The following is a 25,480-nucleotide window of genomic DNA, read 5'->3' as shown; positions in this document are numbered from 1 at the left end:
TACAGTGCAGAAGCAGCCCCAGATAACAGACATTGGAGATGAAGGTGTGGCCAGGAACTCTTTAGTGAAAGCAGGTTACAAAACACCATTACTAATAAAATGGCTAATGCTTGTTGAATGCTTTCTACAACCAGCCACTGTAGTAAATGATGTACATGGATTATCTTCCTTCATTGTCAGAACCACTCTGTGAAACAAGTGTGATCTCTAATTTACCGATAGGGAAACCATTTATGTTTCCTTATATAGACAGTTGACCTGTGAACAGCTTGGGGGTTGGGGCGCCAACCCCCTGCACAGCTGAGAATCTTCCTAAAACTTTTGACCCTCCCAAAGCTTTACTAATAGCCAGCTGTTGACCGGAAGGCTTCACCTCTCCCTCTAGCCCTTCTTACCACCTCAATGGCTTTTCTGGCCTCTCTAATTACCAGGAGCATAAAGGGAACCACAGTTTCTGTTTAGAGCAAAAAAGGAGTTAGATACCCACAAACGACTGCCTGGGTTAAGACTATTTCCAAATTAGACCCTGGGAGGGGCAGTGATCCAGCAGAGTTGGGGCCAGGTCTGCTGTTGGGTGTGACCAGACCAGGCAGGCCCAGCCCTTTTACAGAGTGGTAGGACTCAGGGACACGTCCTCAAAAATGTGAATTTGGGGATGCGGCGGCTGAGGGTCTACTCTGCCCTGGGCATTTTGTGCACATTACCTATGAAGTGGGTGCCATCTGGGCCACATCTCCTAGATGAAGTAAGATTGAGTAGCTTGTCCAGATTCCCTCTATTCGAGGAACTCATGCTCTCCCAACTCAGTCCAGCTCTTTCCATGCTGAGCCGGGAACCATGTGGGCTGGCATAGGATCGGTAGGGTCCAGGGTTCATGTTCTCTTAGCCTCCACTCCCAGGAAGGCATCGATGAAGAGGCTAGTGATCGGGTGGTCTGGTAACTCCAGCTCTGTCCCTGAGGAAAGGCGGAGGAGGGAATTCGGGATACTGATGGTGAAGTAGGCCAGGGAGGAGTGGGAGGGATCAGAAAGGAAAAGCATGTTCTGTCTCTTAGGAGCCACCACAGGGAACGGATAGACTGATGCCCCACATGGCAGGACTAACCAAGCTCCAGTCATGAGAAGTGCCAGGGATGTAAGGGTGATTTCAACACCAGAATCTTCCCTCACAGGGCTGTCCAGGGCAGAGCAAGCTGCTGGTGGTGCTCCTTCTTAGGGCTGGTGTACACGCTAAGGCCTGGGGCCACCCATCAGAGGGAGGGGATGTGGACTTTTGGTTGGATGACCAACCAGGTCTTCTCCTTCCCTAAGATCCTGCAAGGATAACCATAGCCACGCTGAGCACCTTTGTGTGTGTGCATTACCTCGCTTTAAGAAAAAAAGTATTGTTGGGGCACCTGTGCGGCTCAGTCGGTTGAGCATCTGTCTTCGGCTCAGGTCCTGATCTCATAGTTCATGGGTTCAAGCCCCGCGTCAAGGTCTGTGATGACAGCTCAGAGCCTGGAACCTGCTTCGGATTCTGTGTCTCCCTCTCTCTCTGCCCCTCCCCCGTTTGTGCTCTCCCTCTCTCTCTCTCTCTCTCTCTCTCTCTCACAAAAATAAATAAAAATATTTTTTAAAAGGTATTGTTATTAATTATTTCTATTTTACAGATGAGAAAACAGAAATCCTGGACAGTTAAGCAGCTTGCCCAAGTTCCCAGAGCTGGTAAACAGCCAGGCTGGGACTGAACCTGTTTGTCTGTAAAGCCTATGTTCTTTTTCAAGTCTGGGGACCATCATTCAAAAAGGATCAGGATGCCAGGAACCCAAGATAGGCAGACCAATGAGAGCTAGATCCTTATTTCCAGAGACTTTGATATCTTATTTCAAGGCAATCAGGAGATTTGCAGACCTTCCCATCTTAGGTAGCAGATTAAGAAACTCGGCCACTTAAACCAAGTAGCCACAGCCCCTAAGGACATGGAAATCTAAAATCATCTCTACAGACACTCCCCAGAAATTGCAGACTTGAGGTTTTTAAGAGACTGGCACTGATTAAAGGAGAACACAAGAGAGGACCTTGACTCAACCAACCGCTCACAGCCACACAGCGCAATGCTGAGATTTCGTTTTTAATTTCCGTCGTCTGCCATGGTCAAATCTCTGACATTTTTCAAATTTCAGTTTTCCAACTTCCAATAGCATAATGGTGAAACTTTTCATTCAAACAAAAAGCTGCATTTGTGCAATGCCGTCATCCAGCATTTGGCATGGGATCATCTTGCTTAAGGCTCACAATAGCCACATGGGGTAGGTACTGTTATGGTTTCCATTCTACAGATGAGGAAACTTGAGTTACACAAAAGAATCAGTAGTTTTCCCGATGTTATACGGTTAGTAGGTGGTGGAGGGAGAATTTGAATCTAGATTTGCTGAAGTCCAGAGGATGTAGGAGGAAGCCAAGTTGCTAAAACTATGACTTGAGCTCCCTTGGTTTGGGTCTGGGGGTTTTCGGTTGGAAGAGACCTGCCCACTGAGGCTCTCTCTTGTGCACACAGAGCCCTTGGGGAACCTTACCAGCACCAGAGAGCCGTTTAAAAAACTGGAAACAACTCAAATGTCCACCAGCAGGTGAACGAATAACCATTCATGGCTTGTGGTACAGCCCTACAATGGAATGCTTACTACTTGGTGATAAAGAAAAGCAAGCTACTGATACCCATAATAACATAGATGAATTTCAAAAAAATCATGTGGAGTGGAAGAAGCCAGACAAAAATGAGTATGTACTATATGATTGCATTTATATAAAAGTCTAGAAAATTCAAACTACAGTAATTGTGACAGAAAGCAGAATGGTAGTTGCTTGGGGTGGAGAGAGGGGTGGGAGGGATGGCCAAGGGACCTGAGGAAACTTCCTAAGGTGACATAGTCACTATCTTGGTTGTGGTGATGGTTTCATGAGTGTGTGAAAAAATCAGACATGCAAGGGGCGCCTGGGTGGCTCAGTCAGTTAAGCCTCCAACTTGAGAATTAAAAAGAAGAAAAGAAAAGAAAAAAAAAAAAGGAGGTGAAATAGGGAAATGGGGATTAAAGAGTATACTTTCCGTGATGAAATGAAATGAAACGAAATGAAAAAAAAAGAGAGAGAGCATCCAAATCTTGATTTTAACCCAGGTCACGATCTCACGGTTCATGAGATTGAGCCCCGCACTGGACTCTGCCCTGGTGGCAGGGAGCTTGCTTGGGGATTCTCTCTCTCCCTCTCTCTGCCCCTCCCCAACTCTATAAATTAATTAATTAATTAATTAATAATTTAAAAAATCATACACTTAGAATGTATGCAATTTATTGAATGGAATTATACCTCGACAACGCTGTTCTTTTAAAACACATTCGAGGGGCGCCTGGGTGGCTCAGTCAGATGAGCGTCTGACTGACTTTGGCTCAGGTCATGATCTCGTGGTCTGTGAGTTTGAGTCCCGCGTGGGCTCTGTGCTGACAGTTCAGAGCCTCGAGCCTGCTTCAGATTCTGTGTCTCCTTCTCTCTCTACCCCTCCCCTACTCCCTCCCTCTCTGTCTCTCAAAAATAAAGATTAAAAAATTTAAAAAATAAAATAAATAAAAATAAAATAAAATAAAATAAAACACATTCGAAAGCAAAAATCTTGTATTTAACAGGAGGCAGAGACAGGGGACTTGCTTGAGCTCACTCAGCATGTGGAGGGGCTCCCTCTGTGGCCCACACCACCATGGGGGTTACAGCCTCGCTCGGGTCCAGCCCCCAGGCTTTGCCTCCAGCACCGCAGCCACAAACGGCTTCTCTGCAACCGTGGGTTCTGTCTGCACTGGACAAACCAAGGCTTTGGCCACAGGATGGGCAGGTTGACCGAGGCAAAGTGGCTGGGAGCTTTACCCCACCGGTCCCAGAAACCATGACAACGACAGTTCCTGGGAACCCCCAGGGGTTACTCTAGACTGCTGTACTCACAACCTGGGACCTTGACAAAAATGCAAGCCTGCGGAAAAGGACCAGACCAGGCAACCTTCTCCTCTGAAGGATGAACTCAGTGTCAACTGTGCACACACTGCGTCCCGGTCCGCTCTCTCATGTGGATCAGAGGATAGAGTGACATTAATGTAAGGGCATGGCACTCAGTAAACATCCCCCCAAGGGTACCTATTACACAGCCATCAAATATCCCCAGTTCCTTTTCTCTGCTTGGCCTGATCCTTGAGGGCAGGAAAGACACGTGGACAAAAAGCTTTGTCAAAACACTGAAGCTGGTGGGATAAATGCCGTGAGGGCCAAGAGAAGAAATAAATTACTTCCAGTTGTGGAGGTTTCATGGAGGCTGTGGTATGTAAGGGAGGGAAAGGAATTTGTACATGGAGACAGGATGGGGGTGGGGAGGGTGGGGCAGCACAGACACAAGCGAGACACCTAGGGGACACCTAGGGGACACAGGAGTGGCCCGGCTGCAGCAAGGGCTGCGGGGTCAGGCTCTGGAAGAAGCACCCCAATAGTATGCAGACACATCGGCTCCCCGCTCCCACCCCTGCAGACGCCCACACTCTCCTGTGTGATCTTACTTGCTCCATGGACGGCCAGCTGGGCTGCTGGTAGGCGTGGCAGCTTCCCCAGCTCCTCTGGAGCCTCAGAGATCGAACCTGAGGGCCTCAGCTGGAAACTGGGTGGGGAAGAACTCCTCCAAGGGCCACTCATCCTAGGCAGCCACGGGGCCTCAATCCTGGGGTGTTCCCAATGGGCCAGCCAGCCTGAACCTGGTCTCCTGGGAGACCGTGAAAACGGAAAAACCCTCAAGTTCATCCCCCCAGAACCCACAGGATGGGTCTTAAACTCCTGCTGGTCAAGCCCAAATGACACTGCCATCTGGTGGCCAAAGAGCCAGACACCATGAGGGTTGGCAGAGGCCCTGGGCTGAGGGCCACAAAGGCACAAATGGTGGAGACTTTAATAACTGCATAATGGGACCAAAATTTTGCTCTCACACAGTCTAGAGTTGAAACAAAGTCTTATATAAGTCTGGCTACCAAGTTGCCTGAGTTGAAGGCATTATGAGTGTGCAGAGGAGGAGGCTGCCTCTGAGATTAGGTGACCGATCTAAGGTCACAGCTGGGTCTCCTCCATGCGTGCCCCATAAAGGGTTAAAGCCTTTCTCAGCGTGTGTTACCCAAGACCCTTTCCGAGGGCAAAGGCGGAAAAAACTATTTCCAGGAGATGCCTTTTTCTCTTTCACTTACAATCATATGGTGAAATTTTCCAGAACCTGAACGACATACAGTGGCTTCATCTAGTCCCGAAGGCTAATTAATGGGAGGTGTGCTTGTGTATTCTTGCGTGTCACAAATTTGTTTTCATTTCTAATATGGCACAACGTATAGAGCCAAAAGCTCTCTGAGGAACTCAATAATTTTTAAGAGTCTGAGACGTGTACAGAAACGTATTTTTCTTTTAATAAAATAAAGCTACACACACTAAAACATTCCCTTTGTTTTGACATAATGGCCCAGCTGGGAGGTACCGGAGCTTGGACTCTATCCCAGGCAGTCTGTCTTTAAGCCTCTAGCCACTATTCTAACTGTTTAAGATTTAACATCCTTGAAATGCAACGCACTTAAGGATGGACAGAAGTCTTTCAAAATATTGAAAACAAAGGGGATCGCCAATCTGGCCCAACATCTTCACTTTACAGATGAGGAAAAGTGAAGCCCGGAGAGGGGAAGTGACTTACCAAAGGTCACAGAGCAAAGAATCACAATCTGCCAGGCCTCTTGCTCCCGGTTGGGAGCTCTTAGAACTCCAACCCAAGAAAGCATTGTAATTACCTTTTCCACAGCATGTGAACGAGTAACATGCAGACATTGCAAGAGACAACACTTCCAACCAAAGTGGCTCGATTTTATTGCAGGGAAGGTAGGGAGGAGCAGAGCAAGTGAGGGTCTCTGTGGGAACCCCCATTGCCGAGTAGGACTGCCAGGCCCCAGGTCTGTCTGGAAGGCAGGAGAGGATCAGCGACCTGGAAGAGAGGAGAAATTAGGTGGGGCAAGAGTGCCATCTGCTGTGCACATGGAGGCATTGCAAAGCAGTAGAGGTTCACTAAGAGGCAGCTGTGGGGGTGCACACCCCGCCAACTAAGTCTGTTATTCTGGGTTGGCTGGAACGCATTAACCTAGCTCAGCCAATTACCACTGAGGCCTTTCTGGGAAACTTCCAGGGCTGCTGGGATGGAACTCCCTGTCCTGTTTTAATTCACGTTGGGAAGGCAGTGAACAAAATCACAAGCAAACAAATCTGCCAAGGAACAGATAGTCGAGGTGACTTTGTAACCAAGAAATGCTGGGGCGCCTGGGTGGCTCAGTCGGTTGAGCCTCCGACTTCAGCTCAGGTCATGATCTCACAGTTTGTGGGTTCAAGCTTCCCATCGGGCTCTGGGCTGACAGCTCGGAGCCTGGAGCCTGCTTCGGATTCGGTGTCTCCCTCTCTCTCTGCCCCCACCCGGCTCACACCCTCTCTCTCTCTTTCTCAAAAATAAATAAACATAAAAAATTGTTTAAGAAATGCTCTCTCTGATTCCCAAACCTGGCTTCAAATCTGTCACTGGAGAACCTCTTAAAACAGACTGAGGCAGGGGCGCCTGGGTGGCGCAGTCGGTTAAGCATCCGACTTCAGCCAGGTCACGATCTCGCGGTCCGTGAGTTCGAGCCCCGCGTCAGGCTCTGGGCTGATGGCTCAGAGCCTGGAGCCTGTTTCCGATTCTGTGTCTCCCTCTCTCTCTGCCCCTCCCCCGTTCATGCTCTGTCTCTTGCTGTCCCAAAAATAAATAAACGTTGAAAAAAAAAAATTAAAAAAAAAAAAAAAACAGACTGAGGCAGATGCTGCAGGGATGTGTGGGGTGGGGTAAAGTTCACTTGATAGGTGATTCTCACCGAGAATCTGTGCATCTGAGTCTTTCCACACTACACGTGTTTGCTCACACACGCCCAGATAAAATTAGCTGCTATCCAGAATTTGCTTCAAAATGGCGGGGGTGGGGGGGGGGTGGGTATGGTTGGTGGAGCATAGCTGAGAACGATGGCAAGGACTTATAATTGGATCTGGGTGATGGTAGATAGGGATTCGTTTTCCTACTCGTACATTTAAAATTTGCATAATAAAAAAGCAAAGATAAATAAGTTAATTAAAAACTATGAGACTTATTCAGCCACAAAAAGGAATAAAGTACTGATACATGCTAGGGCGCGGATGAATCCTGAAAATATTACACTAATGGAAATCGTATGGTTTCCCCCCTTTATTTATTTATTTTGAGAGAGAGCACACACAGGAGGGGCAGAGAAAGGAGAGAATCCCATGTAGGCTCTGCACTGTCAGCACAGAGCCTGATGCTGGGCTCCAACTCTCGAACCGCGAGATCATGACCTGGGGCTGAAACCAGGAGTCAAACACCCAACTGACTGAGCCACCCAGAAACCACCCTTTGTATGGCTTCTCTTAAATGAAACATCCAGAATAGGCAAATTCACAGAGGCAGAAGGCCAATTAGTGGTTCCCATGGGCTGGGAGAGGGGGGCGTGTTGAGTGACTACTTAATGGGTTTGGGGCGTTTTTCTGGGGTGATAAAGCTTTGAAACCAGAGAGTTGCACAACATCCTGAACACAGTGGATGCCACTAAGTGGTATACTTCAGCGGTGCCCGGGTGGCTCAGGCCCACTGAGCATCTGACTCTTGGTTTCAGCTCAGGTCATGATCTCACAGTTCGTGAATTCGAGCCCCGCATCTCTGGGCTCTGTGCTGAAAGGTGGAGCCTGCTTAAGATTCTCAACCTCTCTCTACCCCCAGCCCTGTGTGCGCACACACGCTCTCTCTCCCTCAAATAAAAAATAACTTCTTTTCTGATTTGGGATGCCTTTCATCCTGCCTCTGCCGCTCGCCTGTGTGTGACTGGGATCACGTCACTTTCCCTCTCCAGCCTCGTGTTTCTCAATGGCACTGAGAGCACTGATCCACATCAGGGACGTGGCAATCACTGGAACTGAAACACCAAAGGCACTACCTGGGCAGTGACAGCTAAGGAGGGCCGTGCTGTGGAGGATTCTGAAGCTGTGGCTGGGCCCTGAGGGAAGGAGTGTTGGCTCCATAAATCACGTCTATCTGGTTCCACGGTGAACGGTTCTGGCACAGGGCACCTTACCTGCCTCTCTGCATTGTGTAAAATTAAAGGGGGCATCCAGCTTGGACACGAGGATTGTTTTTGTACTCATCTGGGCAGAGGGCACGGTCAGGAAGCTGATAGCCGTTCCGAGTGGGAAGAGAGACCAAGTTGAATTAACTTACCTGGTCAGTGCACAGGAGCATGAGACCCAGGGCACAGGCGTCCTCTCGGATGGGACAGTTTATCAAAGCATTGCTCAGGGTCATACGCTCTATACTTAAACCCCGCTGATCATGAGATGCACTCCCCAAGTCATAAAAGGGACCCTGGGAGACATCTAACACAGTGTTCTGTGTGCTCTAGGAAGGCTGTGAGGATTCCTGAACTTAGGATTTGCATTAGATAATGAAATATTTTGTACAAGGGGCCTCACCCACCTGCCCCCGTTGGTCCATCTTGGGCCCAGGGGTCCAGGCCCTCATTACTTGGGGCCGAGGTAGGAAACAGCTTTTCCTGTTTTTCCCAGCGTCTCCAGCAGAAGGTCCACGCTGTGCTCAGAGTTGATGCAAACCTTCTTGTTGGGTAGGTCAATGTCAAACTCAACTCCTGCAGGAAGAGGAAGTCGGGGGGTGTGGGGAGGAAGCACAGATCATCCCAGTCAGAGCAAGAAAGAGTCCAGGCTACAAAATTCTTATTCACAACCGCCTTCCCCTTTCCTCCACACCAGGTGCCAGCAAAATCTTAGGGCCAGAGGACATGTGTTACGCATTTTGGGCCACGTGGACTCAGCTGCATATTCTTCTCTGTGTGTATTGCTTTTACAGTCCTTTAAAAATGTAAAAAACCAGGGCACTTGGGTGGCTCAGTCGGTTAAGCATCTAACTCTAGGTTTCAGCTCAGGTCATGTTCTCATAGTTCGTGAGGTCGAGCTCTGCGTCAGGCTCTGCACTGACAGCACGGAGCCTACCTGGGATTCTCTCTCTCTCAGAAAAAATAAATAAACTTTAAAAAAATGCAAAAACCATTTTCAGCTGTACAAAAACAGACTGTTGGCCAGATTTGGCCCATGGGCTGTAGTTTGCCAATCCCTACTCTAGATTGGGCTTCTTTCAAGTTTTTTTTCTTCTTTTTAATTTCAAAAGTAAAATACAGGTATGCCTGGGTGGCTCAGTCGGTTAAGTGTCCAACTCGTTTTTTTTCTTTTTAATGTTTTTTAAATTTATTTTTGAAGGAGAGAGAGAGAGAGAGAGAGACAGAGCATGAGCAGGGGAGGAGCAGAGAGAGAGGGAGACACAGAATTCGAAGCCGGCTCCAGGCTCTATGCTGTCAGCACAGAGCCCGACGCGGGGCTCAAACTCACGAAACGCGAGATCATGACCTGAGCCAAAGTCGGACGCTCAACCGACTGAGCCACCCAGGCGCCCCTAAGTCTCCAACTCTTGATGTCAGCTCAAGTCATAATCTCACAGTTTGTGAGATCAAGCCTCATTTCGGGCTCTGCACTCGCAGGGTGGAGCCTGCTTGGGATTTTCTCTCACCCTCTCTCTCTGCCCCTCCTCACCCTCTCAAATAAATAAACTAAAAAAAAAAAAAAAAAAGTAATAATATAGATACACCATTCAAAAAAGGCAAACGTGTCTGAAAAAAACTAGAGCGTAAGGCTCCCTACTATCTCCTACCTCCAGAAGTCACTACAAACAGCACGGCATCTACCCAGTCTTTTTTGCAGACAGACAAATGAAAAATAATTCCCCCAAAGGGCATCATACTGTATACACAGGTCTTGCTATATTTCACTTTCCGATGTCCGGGATACCTTGCCCATCTTAGTACACACAGACTTACATCATTTTTTAGCAGCTACACCGCATTCCCCAGTGTGGATGTACCATACACCCACTCGGTCCCCTGCTGAGGGACACTGACATTGCTGCCTCCAATTTTGCACTATTATCACACAATGGCTGCAATAAACACACTTGAGCATAGCTTATAAAACTTGTCCAACTATTTCTATGCCATGAATTTACAGGATGGAAACTGTGGGGCAACAGACTGGCACGTGTTAAATGTTGATATTGTAAAACCACCCTCCAGAAGGACGGTGCCAATTTTAAGCCACCCACCTTGCCCCCAGAGCAGTACATGGGAGTACCTATAATGTGTTTTGTTGAGATGACAGAATGCAGAGGGAAAGCACCTGATAGGTTCTAGGCCTGGCTTCATTATTGACTTGTTGGATGGCCACAGGTGGTCCTGCCCATTAGAGGCCTCCGTCTCCCCATCTGTACCTGAAGGAATTGGGGGTGGCCAGCCCCTATGGTCTCTCCGGTTCACATATGCCATTAGTTTGTGAATCCTCAGGCCCAGAACTGTTCATCTAAGACCCCAACTCAGAAAACCCTTCTACCTCACCTCAAGAGGCCACCCAGGAGGGGACAGTAGTGAAAGACAGGGAGAAACCTGTCCCAGTTCAAAGGGAGATCCCCAAATGCTTGAAGAGCCTTAAAAAGCCCATGACACAGGATTTTTTTATTTTTATGTTTATTTATTTTTGAGAGAAAGAGAGATAGAGCATGAATGGGGGAGGGGCAGGCAGGGAGGGAGACACAGAATCTGAAGCAGGCTCCAGGCTCTGAGCTGTCAGCACAGAGCCTAACGCGGGGCTTGAACTCACGAACCGTGAGATCATGACCTGAGCTGAAGTCAGACGCTTAACCGACTGAGCCACCCAGGCACAGGATTTTATCATGTCTGAATTTGTACCTAATGGATACCAAGGGAGAAAAAAAAAAATGCAATGTGTCCTTGCTACACGCTGGATTTTTGTCTTTCATTTCAGAAGTGTCTCCCTCCTCTTTGGAATAAATATTTTGGTGGCATCATAGAGCTGGAGGAAACTCTGGGGTCATCTAATCCAGTGGGTTTCAAACTGTTTTCCCTGCAGCCCAGATTCCAGGTTGGGTGTCAAAAGTGACATAGACCCACCCTCCCTTCATCCGGAGTGTGCCTCTTGGTATCCGAGGGGCTTCTGAGCAGTTTCGTTCTTAAAATATCCACGGTGAAAGCTGACAGAGGCTGATAGGCCCATACCACAGCTGGGGAAACTCAGGCCCCCGGGAGAAGAGGTCACAGTCACACAAGAAAAGTCAGCAGTCACGTTTTCCTGACTGCTTCAGATGCTTTCAAGCTAAGATTCCAGTTTAGGGGACTCGAAACCAGCCATTGACTCACTTCGGGCAAGTCACTTCCCCTCTTGGGCACGGGTGTCAACATCCCCATTCCACAGATGGAAAAGACAGCTCAGAGGAAATGTTCCAAGTGCTAGTGAGAGCACATCCATGTGGAAGCCCTCTGAAAACCGGGTATTATCTAAGGTCGTAAAAATGAAAATCTTATCAAGAAATAAAATAAAACTAATTACCTCATGGAGCCCCAGGGCCAGATCCCAGCCCTCTCTGGGCTTCAGTTTCCCCAGCTGAGAACTGAGGAGGCTGGACGAGAATAATCGTTTTCTTTTTTATTTATTTTTTAACATTTGTTTATTTTGAGACAGAGATAGAACATGAGTGGGGGAGGGGCAGAGAGCGAGGGAGACACAGAATCCAAAGCAGGCCCCAGGCTCTGAGCTGTCAGTGCTGAGCCCCACGCGGGGCTCGAACTCACGGACCGCGAGACCACGGCCTGAGCCAAAGTCGGACGCTTGACTGACTGAGCCACCCAGGCGCCCCGAGAGTAATCACTTTCTAAATACGTCCAAAAGGGGTGTGTTAGGAGTTCTGCACATGACTTGAGCCAAAGTTTATTTTTTTTTAATATTACAATTTTAAAAACGTTAATAGAAAATGACACTCAAGCCTCTACTACAAAGCTGTCATCATCAAGACAGCATGGTATTGGCACCAAAACAGACACATAGACCAATGGAATAGAATAGAAACCCCAGAACTAGACCCACAAACGTATGGCCAACTCATCTTTGACAAAGCAGGAAAGAACATCCAATGGAAAAAAGACAGCCTCTTTAACAAATGGTGCTGGGAGAACTGGACAGCAACATGCAGAAGGTTGAAACTAGACCACTTTCTCACACCATTCACAAAAATAAACTCAAAATGGATAAAGGACCTAAATGTGAGACAGGAAACCATCAAAACCTTAGAGGAGAAAGCAGGAAAAGACCTCTCTGACCTCAGCCGTAGCAATCTCTTACTCGACACATCCCCAAAGGCAAGAGAATTAAAAGCAAAAGTGAATTACTGGGACCTTATGAAGATAAAAAGCTTCTGCACAGCAAAGGAAACAACCAACAAAACTAAAAGGCAACCAGCGGAATGGGAAAAGATATTCGCAAATGACATATAGGACAAAGGGCTAGTATCCAAAATCTATAAAGAGCTCACCAAACTCCACACCCGAAAAACAAATAACCCAGTGAAGAAATGGGCAGAAAACATGAATAGACACTTCTCTAAAGAAGACATCCGGATGGCCAACAGGCACATGAAAAGATGTTCAGCGTCGCTCCTTATCAGGGAAATACAAATCAAAACCACACTCAGGTATCACCTCACGCTAGTCAGAGTGGCCAAAATGAACAAATCAGGAGACTATAGATGCTGGAGAGGATGTGGAGAAACGGGAACCCTCTTGCACTGTTGGTGGGAATGCAAATTGGTGCAGCCGCTCTGGAAAGCAGTGTGGAGGTTCCTCAAAAAATTAAAAATAGACCTACCCTATGACCCAGCAATAGCACTGCTAGGAATTTATCCAAGGGATACAGGAGCACTGATGCATAGGGCCACTTGTACCCCAATGTTCATAGCAGCACTCTCAACAATAGCCAAATTATGGAAAGAGCCTAAATGTCCATCAACTGATGAATGGATAAAGAAATTGTGGTTTATATACACAATGGAATATTACGTGGCAATGAGAAAAAATGAAATATGGCCTTTTGTAGCAACGTGGATGGAACTGGAGAGTGTGATGCTAAGTGAAATAAGCCATACAGAGAAAGACAGATACCATATGGTTTCACTCTTATGTGGATCCTGAGAAACTGAACAGGAACCCATGGGGGAGGGGAAGGAAAAAAAAAAAAAAAGAGGTTAGAATGGGAGAGAGCCAAAGCATAAGAGACTGTTAAAAACTGAGAACAAACTGAGGGTTGATGGGGGGTGGGAGGGAGGAGAGGGTGGGTGATGGGTATTGAGGAGGGCACCTCTTGGGATGAGCACTGGGTGTTGTATAGAAACCAATTTGTCAATAAATTTCATAAAAAAAATAATAATAATAATAAAAAAAATAAAAAAAAATTTTTTTAAATAAAAAAAAAAAAAAAAAAAAAAAAAGAAAATGACACTCAAATGTATCATCAAAAGTTACCACACTGAAGATCACCAACGTATTAACTAGTTTTGCCAGGACTCTGAGCTAGATTGTGGGGCCAAATCCCAGCTCTGCCACTTACTGTGTGATCTCAGCCACATTGCTTAACCTCTCTGAACTTCAGTTCCTCCTGCTTATAATGGAGATAGTCCAAGAAGCTACCGAAACGGTTGTGGTGACAGGTAGATGACTTGATCCTCAGAAGCCACTAAGCAGAATATTTGACACATGCTAAGTACTCACTACATCGTAGTTTTACTGTTGCTATCAGCTTCAACTCAAGCTTCTGCCCCACCTCTGCATGCACTTGAGCATGACAGAAGTACCTCGGTCTCCCCCACCTCGCTCCTAACCCTGGGCCGCTCACTCACCTCCCAGCTTGTTGAGCACCCGACTGACCGCATTGGAGCAGCCTTCACAGGTCATGTCCACAGAGAACTCGTGTTTCTAAAACAGACAAAGGGGACCATGAGCTAAGTCGTGCAGAGCGACCCAGATACCCCAGCAGTGCGCAGGTCCACCCAGAGACCAAGACAAAGGGCAGAGAGGGCAAGATCTGTCATCAGACTCACCAGTGGCCTGGTTCTGAGCCCTTCTAGTAAACTGTAAAGTGGAGGAAGGAAGGGTTTCTCCATCTTACAGGTTGTTGTATTAAATGAGGTAATCCATATAAATCTGTTAGGAGTGTCTAGCACACGATGAGTAGAACCACGTGAGAAGCTAGTTTCAAATGTTGGTTTCTAGTCTTACCTTCAAAATCTTGATTCTTGAGTTATGGGGTTGTCTCAAGACATTGATAACTCTGATATGGGGTGGGCCCACGCACTCTGAGCAATGCTGATCTGGTGGTCTTATCTACACATCAGAAGATCACCTTCTGCATTAGAATCCCTTGAGAACTTCCAAAAACCACCAGTTCTGATCAACAAGTCTGGGCTGGGGCGTCTGTTGTGGCTAATAAGCTTCCCTGGTGTTCGGATACACAGAGATCACTGTTGTCATCCACATGCCGCACTGCCAGAGGCAGCCCCTGAGTCCTGGGAAGGGAAGGGATTTGCCTGGGCTCCCAGTGAGTTGGAGGCCCGGCCAGTAAGGGGACCCAGACTCCTGGACTCTTCATACAGGCTCAACATCCTATAGTCTCCAGGGTATCTGACAAACCAAGTGCATGAAGGCAAGCTTTGTTCAGTTCATTGCCGCAATCCAATACTTGAACAGTGAGTGCCTGGCACAGAGTAGGTGCTTGAGTTGAGTGAATGGATGATTGACACAGCTGGTTGACGGTCTCTGGGTCCTTCCTTTGCTTTCAGACAAGGATTACTTATACCAATACATCCTTTATTTTAAAATCTCTGGAAATAAGATGAGCTTCAGTCCCAGGTCTAGCACTTACAAGCTGTATGACTGAGTTACTGAACTCCTCTTGCCTTGGTTTCTACATCTGCAAAATGGGGATGAGAGTCCCTCTCCAGGTTAGTGAATGGGACAAACATTTTAAGTGTGCTGGCCAGCATCCAAGATGGCCCCAGTGATCTCCAAGTCCTGAGTATTTATGCCCTTGAGAAGTCCCATTCCACTATGTCTCAGGGCTGGGTGTCCAGTAGGATATGGTTGAAGTGATGTTATGCGACTTCCGAGACTAGGTCATAAAAGACATTGTGGCTACTTCCTTGCTCTCTCTCTGGGATCATTCACTCTGGAGGAAGCTGGCTGTGACATCTTTTTTTTTTTTTTTAATTTTGGGTGTGGGGAGGGGAAGAGAGACAGAAAGTAGGAGAGAATCCGAAGCAGGCTACACACACAGTATGGAGGCCGACACGGGGTTCGATCTCACTACGGTGAGACCATGACCTGAGCCGAAATCAAGAGTCGGATGCTTAACCCAGGTGCCTCTGGCTGCAAAATCTTAAAGACCCTCAAGCAACCCTATAGAGAGGTGCTCATGTTGAGGAACTAAGTCTCCAGCCAACAGCTAGGTGAGGGAGCCATCGTGGAAGCAGATGCTCCTTAAGATGAGTACAGTCTGGGCAAACATCTTCATTACAGCTTCACCAGAGACCCTGAGCCAGGAACAGCCCACTGAGCTGCTCCCAGATTCCTGACTCTCAGAAACTATGAATTAATGAACGTTTATTGTTTTGAACTACCAAGGTTTTGAGATAATTACTCAGGAGCAACATATAACTAAAACGTGAAGTAAAGAGGTTGGAGCCTACCAGTAGTTTCCACGGGTGAAAAATTAGTTGTTGGATTATTATTTTTAGTTTGTTCCAATCTTTTTTTTTAACTTCAAAAAAAATGGCTACATTTTTCATAGAGCACTTCAAAATATTTCAAATTTGTTATCTCAGTTGGAATTCTGGACACAGCAATGTTTCTTGCTGGAAGACCCCAGGCAAAAATCCCTGTGCCTTACTGGCCCCAGTCAGGGGTATATAAGACCTTATCCATACCAAAAAGGTATTAGCCAACTCAAGTTTTCTCAACCTCCGTGCACACAGGAATCACCTGGGGGCTTGAGGACAAGGGACTCTGCAGGTGGCTGCCTCAATCCGAATTGAGGCTCCGGGGTGGGCCCTGGGCCCCTCCATTTCTAACTCACTGGGGGGACACCAGGAGGCAAGACCACACCCCTGCAAAAAATTAGACTAATGGCGGTGCCTAGATGGCTCAGTCTGTTGAGTCTCTGACTTCAGTTCAGGTCATGATGTCATGGTTTGTGGGTTTGAGCCCTGCATTGGGCTCTGTGCTGACAGCTCAGAGCCTGGAGCCTGCTTCAGATTCTGTGTGTCTCTCTCTCTGCCCCTCCTCTGCTTGTGCCTTCTCTCGATCAAAAATAAATAAATTTTTAAAAATTGGACTGGGGCGCCTGGGTAGCTGTCGGTTAAGCATCTGACATCGGCTCAGGTCATGATCTCGCGGTCCGTGAGTTCGAGCCCCATGTCGGGCCCTGTGCTGACGGCTCAGAGCCTGGAGCCTGTTTCAGATTCTGTGTCTCCCTCTCTCTGACCCTCTCCCGTTCATGCTCTGTCTCTCTCTGGCTCAAAAATCAATAAACGTTAAAAAAAAATAAAAAAAAAAAATTGGACCAATGGCTTCTCAAGCTCTTTCCAAGTCTCAGAACATCTCTGGGTCTGGCTTATCATCATGGGGTCCACGGGAAACTAAGACCAAGAGTTAGGAGTTTGGTTTTCAACTATTTTATTGAGGCCAGATCTGCAAAAACTGCCTTAAAGAAAATGGTCAGTTTTTCTTTTCTTCTAGTTAAACCCCACTCATTCCTTCAGCTTGTTGGAGGACACTATCAGCATGACCTGGGAGCTTGCAAAAATGCAAAATCTTAGGTCCCACCGCAGGCCTCCTGAATCAGAATCTTCATTTTAACAAGACATCCAGGGGGCACCTGGCTGGCTCAGTCGGTGGAATATGCGACTCTTGATCCCGGGGCGGTGAGTTTTGAGCCCCATGTTGGGTTTTACTTTAAAAATAAAAATAAATAGGGGCCCCTGGGTGGCTCAGTCGGTTGAGTGTCCAACTTCAGCTCAGATCACAATCTCACAGTGCGTGAGTTCAAGCCCCGCGTCGGGCTCTGGGCTGATGGCCCAGAGGCTGGAGCCTGCTTCCGATTCTGTGTCTCCCTCTCTCTCTGCCCCTCCCCTGTTCATGCTCTGTCTCTCTCTGTCTCAAAAATAAATAAACGTTAAAAAATAATAATAATAATAATTTAAAAATAAAAATAAATAAAAATTAAAAAGACACCCAGTTTATTTCTACCCACATTACAGTTTGAGATGCTGTTCTAGAAGGTGAATTGGCAAACTACAGCCTGCCTGTGACCTGGTCTTATGAGGTTTTACTGAAACACAGCTAAGCTCGTTGGTGCACTTTCACATTGGAATGGCAGAGCTGAGTAGTTGTAATGGACCACGTGGTTCATGAAGCCTAAGGCATTTTTTTTTTATTTAAAAAAATTTGTTTTAACATTTATTTATTTTTTAGAGACAGAGAGAGGCAGAACATGAGCAGGGGAGGGGGAAAGAGAGAGAGAGATACAGAATCTGAAGGAAGCTCCAGGCTCTGAGCTGTTAGCACAGAGCCTGACGCGGGGCCCAAACTCACGAACTCCAAGACCATGACCTGAGCCGAAGTCAGAGGCTCAACCGACTGAGCCACCCAGGTGCCCCAAGCCTAAAGCATTTTTAAGTATTTACCTGGCCCTTTAAGAAAAAGTGTTTTGACCCCTGCTCTAGAATAACCATCAGACAATCGATTTATCGATTGGGTATTTATCAATACCCAATCAAAGCTTTAAAGGGTTCACAAGACCAAGATAATACCTAAATCTATTTATTGAGTGCCCATATGTGCCAAATGCGCTTTGTACGGTATCTTGAGTTCATCCTCGCTCAGCTTGGAAAAGGAGCCAGTCACCCTGTTTTTCTCCTGAAGTTCCCAGGGGTTCACTGAGCTGCCCATGGTCACGTGGTAAGTCTGTGCTGAGGCTTGGGATGTGAACCCAGGCCCTCCTGGCTTCAGAGCCATTTTAGCTGTGGAGCAGCCAACACACTGCCAGCTGCCAGTCCATGACCGTGACTCTCAGCAGGAGCTCTGGGAGTGGGACACCTTGTGAAAAAGCACAAGTTTATGCTGCCCAAGAACCTAAAGTCAACAAACACGGGCAGCTTTCTGCTGTTGACTACAGAGAGCAGGCCCCCTTTCAGCCTCCACAGTACAGAGGTCAGAAGCCAGAAGGCGGCTTCTGGGTGGCAAATGTTACAATTCAGTGCTCTTCTCCTCTAGTCGGAGTTGCAAAAGTCGATTTGGGGGTGGGAGAAAAATCTACTTAATGGGCAGAATATCTATTCTTTACAGAGAAGCCCAAGGCCGGCTGGCCCCCTGTTGCCTCAGTCCCTCAGAGCCTCCCCACATCACCTCTAAGACGGGTCCTTGAAAGCAATGAAAAAAAGTCTAGTAAACTGTACAACTCCTTAATTGAATCTCAGAACTGGAAGGGCAGGAAAGCAGTGGGGTCACATTGTCCAGCCCCCTCCCAGGGAAGGAATTCTTTCTCGAAAATCCAGGCTATTCAGTCTTTAAGCACAATGTCGATAAGGAGTTTACTAACGCTAATATTTGAGTGCAAACTACATGTCGGGCATTGCTCGAAACCCTCTGTGTGCACTACTGTGTTCAATCACCACAATGTTCCCAGGAGATGGCCTCATTATCCCTTCTTGACAGAAGAGGGAGCTTAAGTTCAGACGTTAGGTCACCCACTCAGGATGACACAGCTAGTGAGTAGCAGGGCCTAGACTGAAAATGTCTCTTCCAAGCCTAACCTCTCAACCACTGTGGTCCTTGTTAAAGTGGGGTTAACACTTGCCCGCCTATAGGTCCTACCCTATTTGTCCGATGTCTACACGAGAGCTACCATTTCTTGGGGACTAGCTATGTCAGTGGCTATGCTACATATTTTATATTTTACCTGGCATTGTCCCAGGTAATACTAACAATAGTCCTCTGAGATCACGGTTTTTATTCCCATTTTACAGATGACGAAATCAAGGCACAGAGAGGCAAAGCAACTTGCCTGAGGTCACCTCAGGCCTGAGGTTGACAGGCGAGGGCACAGATTTTTCAGAGGCTTCTGAGATTCCAAGTTTTTGTTGGAGAATCCTCTCGTGTGACACGCTCTTCCCCTCTCAGTTTTGACCACGGGCCCCTGAACTAATACCGCCTTCCTTCAGCTGCTCTTCTTGTGATATGGTGCCTTCATTCTGATCATCCGCTCTGGAGGGTCTTTCGCTTGTCAAAATCCCCAGAAGCGAACCCAGAATAGAGTGATTCTCAAGCTGGCCTTTCCTTCACTGCCACCCCCTAAAAAAACCATCACTATCCCAGTCCCAGGGGGATTAATGCTGTCCTCTTAACATTGCTAAAGGGAGATCTGCTCAAGTAGGAGGGCTGATTCTGTCAGGTTCTTTGTCCATACTTTGTGTTGTCTGAGGATTTGTCTCAAGGCACTTGGCAAAACCCTAGGGAAATGACACCTGAGATGTTTGTGGCTTGGCCCAGGGAACTTCTTGCTTACCTGTCAGCTCCCCAAAGCTAGGCTGCTAAGACACAGGGTATCTGTGGGACACATCTGCGTATACTCTTGAAGCAGAGCCATTAACTAGGCACCCTGGAGGAAATTGGTAAACACCACATGACCCCAACCAGGATCTACAGGATGTAACTGACATCACAGTTTATTCCCAAGCCGGTGTGACCACTTTTGTCTGGCACTTCCCAAGTGATCAGGCCAGGAGAGACTGGGAGACTAAAGATAAGGGGCTTAATCCTGGCTCCACCCAACGCCTCCGAGACCTCCCTCCAGTAAATTACTGGGCTTTTTCTTTTTCTTATCTGTGAAAGTCCTTAATTCCTTATCTACAAAATGAGGCCTTGGGCAACCACGTATGTGCTTTAAGACTGAGTGAACTTCAAAGGCGGCTAAGACTGGCTCATTCCTCTCCAAACTTTGTCATTGAGCAACTGGCAACTTTGAGCAGGTCCCTTAACCTCTCTAGGGCTTAGGGGTTCAGTTTCAAAAAGTGATCTGTAGGAAAAGTTAAAAGCACGGTCTCCATTCAGCGCTGAACTGAAAACCGGCCAGAGTGGGCAGGGGAAGGGAAGGAAACCTCGGACCTCTGAAAACCTGCCGCGTCCCGGAGGCCACAGCCACCCTCCCCCTCCCCCCACCATCTTCCCCCCTCCCCCATTCCCCCTTTCAGGCCAGGTCCGCGGACCGGCACAAGCAGGGTGAAGGCGCAGGGACGAGACGTCCCAGTTCCAGCTCGCCACCCGCTCGGCGACTGTGCCCTTCCCTGGGTCTCAGTTTCCCCATCTATGCAAGGAAGGGCTGGGCTTGTAACCACTGGAGGCCCGCAGCTCCAATGTCCTGAAGCCTAGGACTCCTACATAAAACCCCTTTCGGATCGGATTTTCTGGAAGGTCGCAGAAGCTGGGAGTAGATGGGAAGAGAGTGAGAAGAGAGACAATAACTCCGGCTGCGGCCTGAGCCCTTGAAGAGCCACGTGTGGCCGATCGGCGGTGCAGCGGAGGCGCAAGCCGGGGGCCCGGGTCTGCGCGGGGCGGGAGCTAGCAGGGACTTACCGGCATGACTGGATGTGGTGGTAGCGACGCCTGGGCTGGCTCTGAGCTCTAGCGCCGCTGTGCTTCCGGGGCTGGGTGCCGAGAAGCGCCGCCCCTCACGCGAAACCCCGCCCCCTTCGCCGCTGCCGGCAGTTAGGCCCCGCCTCCCTGGCCGCGCGGCCGGGAGCCGCGCGACCGCCGTTGGCCGCCACTCACCCTTTGAGCGGGCGGGGCTCTGGGATTCCGCACGCTTCTGCAGCCCCCGGGGCCAGCCTGCAACGCCTACAGACCCCGTTTAGACCACCTGCTCAGTGTCAGGCCTGTATTACGGGCTGGGAATACAAGGACCCGGCAGTGAACACGACAAACCCCACACCTCCCTAAAAAGGACAAACATTTCTTGACTCAGTCAATATTGAGTTGAGTCCCATCCGTGAGCCAGCACTGTGTGCTAGGTATCCAAGGCGCAGTAGTGAAAGAGACAGCCTGGCAGGGAGCGGAGGAAGCAGGCGATGAAAACGCAGTGTTAAAGGGATGGACGGTATCACGGGAGCAGAGAAAGGATCTCGAACTGGAGCCTGTTGGGGGGCAGGAGAGGGGCTCTGGCTGACAGTAGGTTTCAGGAGGAGCTAATCTGAGTCGAGGACGGAGAGTACACGTTTATGTGATGAAGGAAGATGAGCTATTTGGGAAGGAGGGAGGCAGAGGGGACAGCAAGTACAAAAGTTGGAAGACAAGAGTGGGCAGGGCTTGAGAGGCAGTTATTCATACTGAGAGGCAGGGACAAAGAGAGGTGGAGAAATGAAGCGACAAGGATATGAGACCCACAGCCATGGGTGAAGACAGATGGAGGCAGAGATGCTCTAGGACACTAACAGAGAAACAGGCATGGCAAGACTCAGAACTTCAGTCACACACACCCCTGTGCACATACACACAAGCATCGGGGAGGACTTCTTCTTGGAATATCCAAGGAATTTGCCAGAGGAGCCCAGTCTGAGTTACTAGTTTCAATGTTTATTTTGAGAGAGAGCGACAGAGAAAGAGAGCAAGCCACACAGGTGCACACAAGCAGGGGAGAGGTAGACAGAGAGGGAGAGAGAGAATCCCAAGCAGGCTCTATGCTGTCATTGCAGAGCCCAACTGGGGCTCAATCCCAGAGAGATCATGACCTGAGCTGAAACCAAGAGTCACGTGCTTAACCACCTGAGTCACCCAGCCTCCCCCCGAGTTAGTAGTTTCAAAGCCATCTCATCAACAGAACTGCTTGGACAGCCTACTAATAACCCAGATTTCTAGGCTTCATCCTAGATTCACTGCCCCTTAATTTCAAGGTATACTTTTAGTGCCCCTCCCCCTTTTGGTTTGGGGAACCACTGGTTGAGGAAAACTAAAGTCTTAATACATGAAACGTTTTTGAGAAGGTGTGCTCATAATTTAGTGTCTCACCTCCAATTCATCTTTTTTGGGCTTGCTTTATGAAAACGGATCTGGACCCTTTAAATATTTTTTTCCTTTCCCCACTGGCAGGATGTTAAATCTTGTCAGTGAAGGCTCTGGAGAGGCACTGGAAGGGGAAAGGTTTTCCTTCCTGGTTCCAGTGTGTTCACTCACCAGGTCCTTGCAGTGTGTGTGGTTGCCTCATGGCCAGCTTCTGAGGACAGCTTCCTCAGCACCGGACTCCTGCTGTGTAACAGGAATGGGCAGTACCATGAGGCCAGCAGCTTCCCTCAGAATCTGTCCCCCTACAGTGAAGTGCCTCTCTTTGAATAGCTTTTTCCGGTACCTCGAGGGAAATTTTCCAGCCTAGAGTGTGGCTTTCTAGCAAGTTCCACCTGCATGACATCATAACTACTACTCTGCCATTCAGTGGGCCACGAGGCCTGGGATCTCAGCCTAGCATGGGGATTGGGGGATTCTCCCTTGGATGCTCTATGTTACTGTCTTGGCCCTACCAGCAGTGGCTGCTCCTTGTACCTGCTGTTTCTATATTCTTCAGAGTTCTCTTTCCTTCTTACAAGCCGATGCCTCATTATCACAGACTCATTATAATCTTTAAACTCTCCTTGTTCAAATTATGGTGTGGTTTCTCTCTCCTGATTAGACTCACGCTGATACAGGGAGTGGCAACAACCTGCCTACTTTGGTTTAGGAAAGAGGATAATGGATCTATCCTTGGTCTAGTTTCAAGAACATGAAATGGAAGGGATAAATCTAGGCCACTGACTCACGCCAGCTCTGAAAGAGGAGGTCCACTTCCAGCATGGTGAGTGGTAAAGCATGGAAATTGGAGCCTATGTTAGTCTGCTCAGGCTGCTATAACAAAATATCACAGACTGGGTGGCTTAAACAACACTGATTTCTCAATTCTCATGGCTCTGGAGGCTGGAAAATCCAAGATCAAAGTGCTGGCTGGTTCGGTTCTCAGTGAGATCTCTCTTCCTGGCTTGCAGTGGTTGCATTCTTGCTAGCAGACATGGCAGACAGAGCTAGCTCTGGTGTCTCCTCCTTTTATTATTTTTTAAATGTTTATTTATTTTTATTTAGAAAGAGCAAGAAGGCAAGAGGCAGAGAGAGAGGGTAAGAGACCAAGCAGGCTCCGTGCTCAGTGTAGAGGCCACAGGGCTCGATCCCATGACCGTGAGATCATGACCTGAGCCAAAATTAAGAGTTGGGTGCTTGACCAGCTAAGCCACCCAGGTGCCCCTCTTCCTCCTTTCATAAGGGCACCAGCCCTATTGGATTAGTGCTCCATGCTTAGGAGCCCATCTAACCTTTATCAGCTTCTCAAAGGCCCATCTCCAAACACAGTCATTTTGGGGGTTAGGGCCTCTACATGTGAATTTTGGGGGAAGAAATTTCAGTCTACACAGACCATACAAAGCCATATAGACCAGAGTTTGAATTTAAGCCCTTTCGTTTGCAGCTGTATAACCTTGGGCAGATTTCTTTACCTCTCTAAGCCTTAATACCCTCATTTATAAAACAGGGATAGTTAAGGTGACTTTACAATTTAAGTTTATTTATTTAGAGAAAGAGCATGAGAGCAGGGGAGGAGCAGAGAGAGACGGAGAGAGAAAATCCCAAGCAGGTTCCGTACTGTCAGTGCAGAGCCCGAAGGGGGACTTGAACTCACCAACCATGAGATCATGACCTGAGCTGAAACCAAGAGTCAGACATTCAACTGACTGAGCCATCCAGATGCCCCACGTGACTACACAATTTTTTATCCAAACCTTCTGAGAGCGAAAGGGGATACCAGGACTATAGGGCATATACCATGACTGTTCCAGGCAAACCGGGACGTATGGGTTCCTCAAAGCAACCTATTTGTGGCATTCTTGGGAAGAATAAGTAGGATTCTGTATGCAAACCCCTAGCACATTACTTGGCACAGGATAGGCATCAAAAACATTAGAATTCTTATAATTGCTGGAATTTCTCCTTGCTTCCCTGGCACTGTCTCTTCCCCTATGGGCAAAATGCTCACCCCTTAGCCCTTCATCTCCTTCCCACCTGCCAGGCATTTCCTTAGGTCCAGTGAAGGCAAGGCTTAAAATCTTGGTAACACTGGGGTCAACTGTGCACTGGGGCTGGGAAAGCAAGATCACTGCAGAGGGGGAAGGGGTGGAGGATATTAAAGGAAAGGCAGAGGAAGACTGAACAGGTTAGAGAATTGAGGAAGAGGGAGGTTAAACAGAGAGAGCACAATTTAATGACAGGCAACATTATGGAAACTCATTAGATAGGACAAATGAAGGTTGATCAGTGAAGAGGGGAAAATGTATAGGATTATAGTTCTTATATGCAAATATCTGCATAAATTCCATTTATTTACATACAAATAAGCCTGAAATGCACTGCAGCAAATGTTAATAGAAGTTACATGGCATGGGTGTGGGATTACAGGCAAAATCCCAAAATTTGAAAAATTTCAATAGGGGTGCCCGGGTGGCTCAGTCGGTTGAGCGTCCAGCTTCAGCTCAGGTCATGATCTCATGGTTTGTAAGTTCAAGCCCCATGTCGGGCTCTGTGCTGACAGCTCAGAGCCTGGAGCCGGCTTCCGATTCCGTGTCTCCTTCTCTCTCTGCTCCTCCCCTGTGCTCTGTCTCTCTGTCAAAAATAAATAAACATTTTTGGGGCGCCTGGGTGGCGCAGTCGGTTGGGCGTCCGACTTCAGCCAGGTCATGATCTCGCGGTCCGTGAGTTCGAGCCCCGCGTCGGGCTCTGGGCTGATGGCTCAGAGCCTGGAGCCTGTTTCCGATTCTGTGTCTCCCTCTCTCTCTGCCCCTCCCCCGTTCATGCTCTGTCTCTCTCTGTCCCCAAAAATAAATAAACGTTGAAAAAAAAATTTAAAAATAAATAAATAAATAAATAAATAAACATTTTTTTTTAATTAAAAAAAAGAAATTAAGTCCTCAAACACTAAATTCCCTTAAAAAGATAAATACATAAAAATTTCAAAAAGCACAAAAGGGTATACAGGGAAAAGCAAGTTTCCCTCGTCTACCCTATTTACCCCTTTTTAATTTGGGGGGGGTTCATTTATTTATTTTTGAGCGGGGGACAGAGAGAAAGGAGACAATCCTAAGCAGGCTCCATACATCAGCACAGAGCCTGATGAGGGGCTTGGACTCACGAACTGAGAGATCACAACCTGAGCTGAAAAGAAGGATCAGCTGCTTAATGGACTGAAAAACCCAGATGACCCTGACTACCCCTTTTTAAACAGAAGTCATACTATACACAATTTTGCAACTTGCTTTTCTCACTTTACAAAATATCAGAGTTTAT

General features: G+C 47.7%; 1 protein-coding gene across 1 annotated transcript; it reads right to left on the bottom strand.

Moving 5' to 3' along the window:
• Positions 1 to 5,882: 5,882 nt before the first annotated feature.
• Positions 5,883 to 20,820, bottom strand: ATOX1 (antioxidant 1 copper chaperone). Its single transcript, XM_047849046.1, has 4 exons — positions 20,708 to 20,820; positions 13,921 to 13,996; positions 8,596 to 8,764; positions 5,883 to 6,021 (listed from the first exon to the last, which is right to left on the bottom strand). The coding sequence occupies exons 1-3, from the start codon at positions 20,711 to 20,713 to the stop codon at positions 8,640 to 8,642; spliced, it is 207 nt and encodes a 68-aa protein (XP_047705002.1). The 5' UTR covers positions 20,714 to 20,820; the 3' UTR covers positions 5,883 to 6,021; positions 8,596 to 8,639.
• Positions 20,821 to 25,480: the final 4,660 nt, after the last annotated feature.

Source organism: Prionailurus viverrinus, chromosome A1, assembly GCF_022837055.1.
Source record: "Prionailurus viverrinus isolate Anna chromosome A1, UM_Priviv_1.0, whole genome shotgun sequence".
Classification (NCBI taxonomy): domain Eukaryota; kingdom Metazoa; phylum Chordata; class Mammalia; order Carnivora; family Felidae; genus Prionailurus; species Prionailurus viverrinus.
The sequence above is the reverse complement of the archived record's forward strand: the minus strand, read 5'-3'. Positions and strand labels throughout refer to the sequence as shown.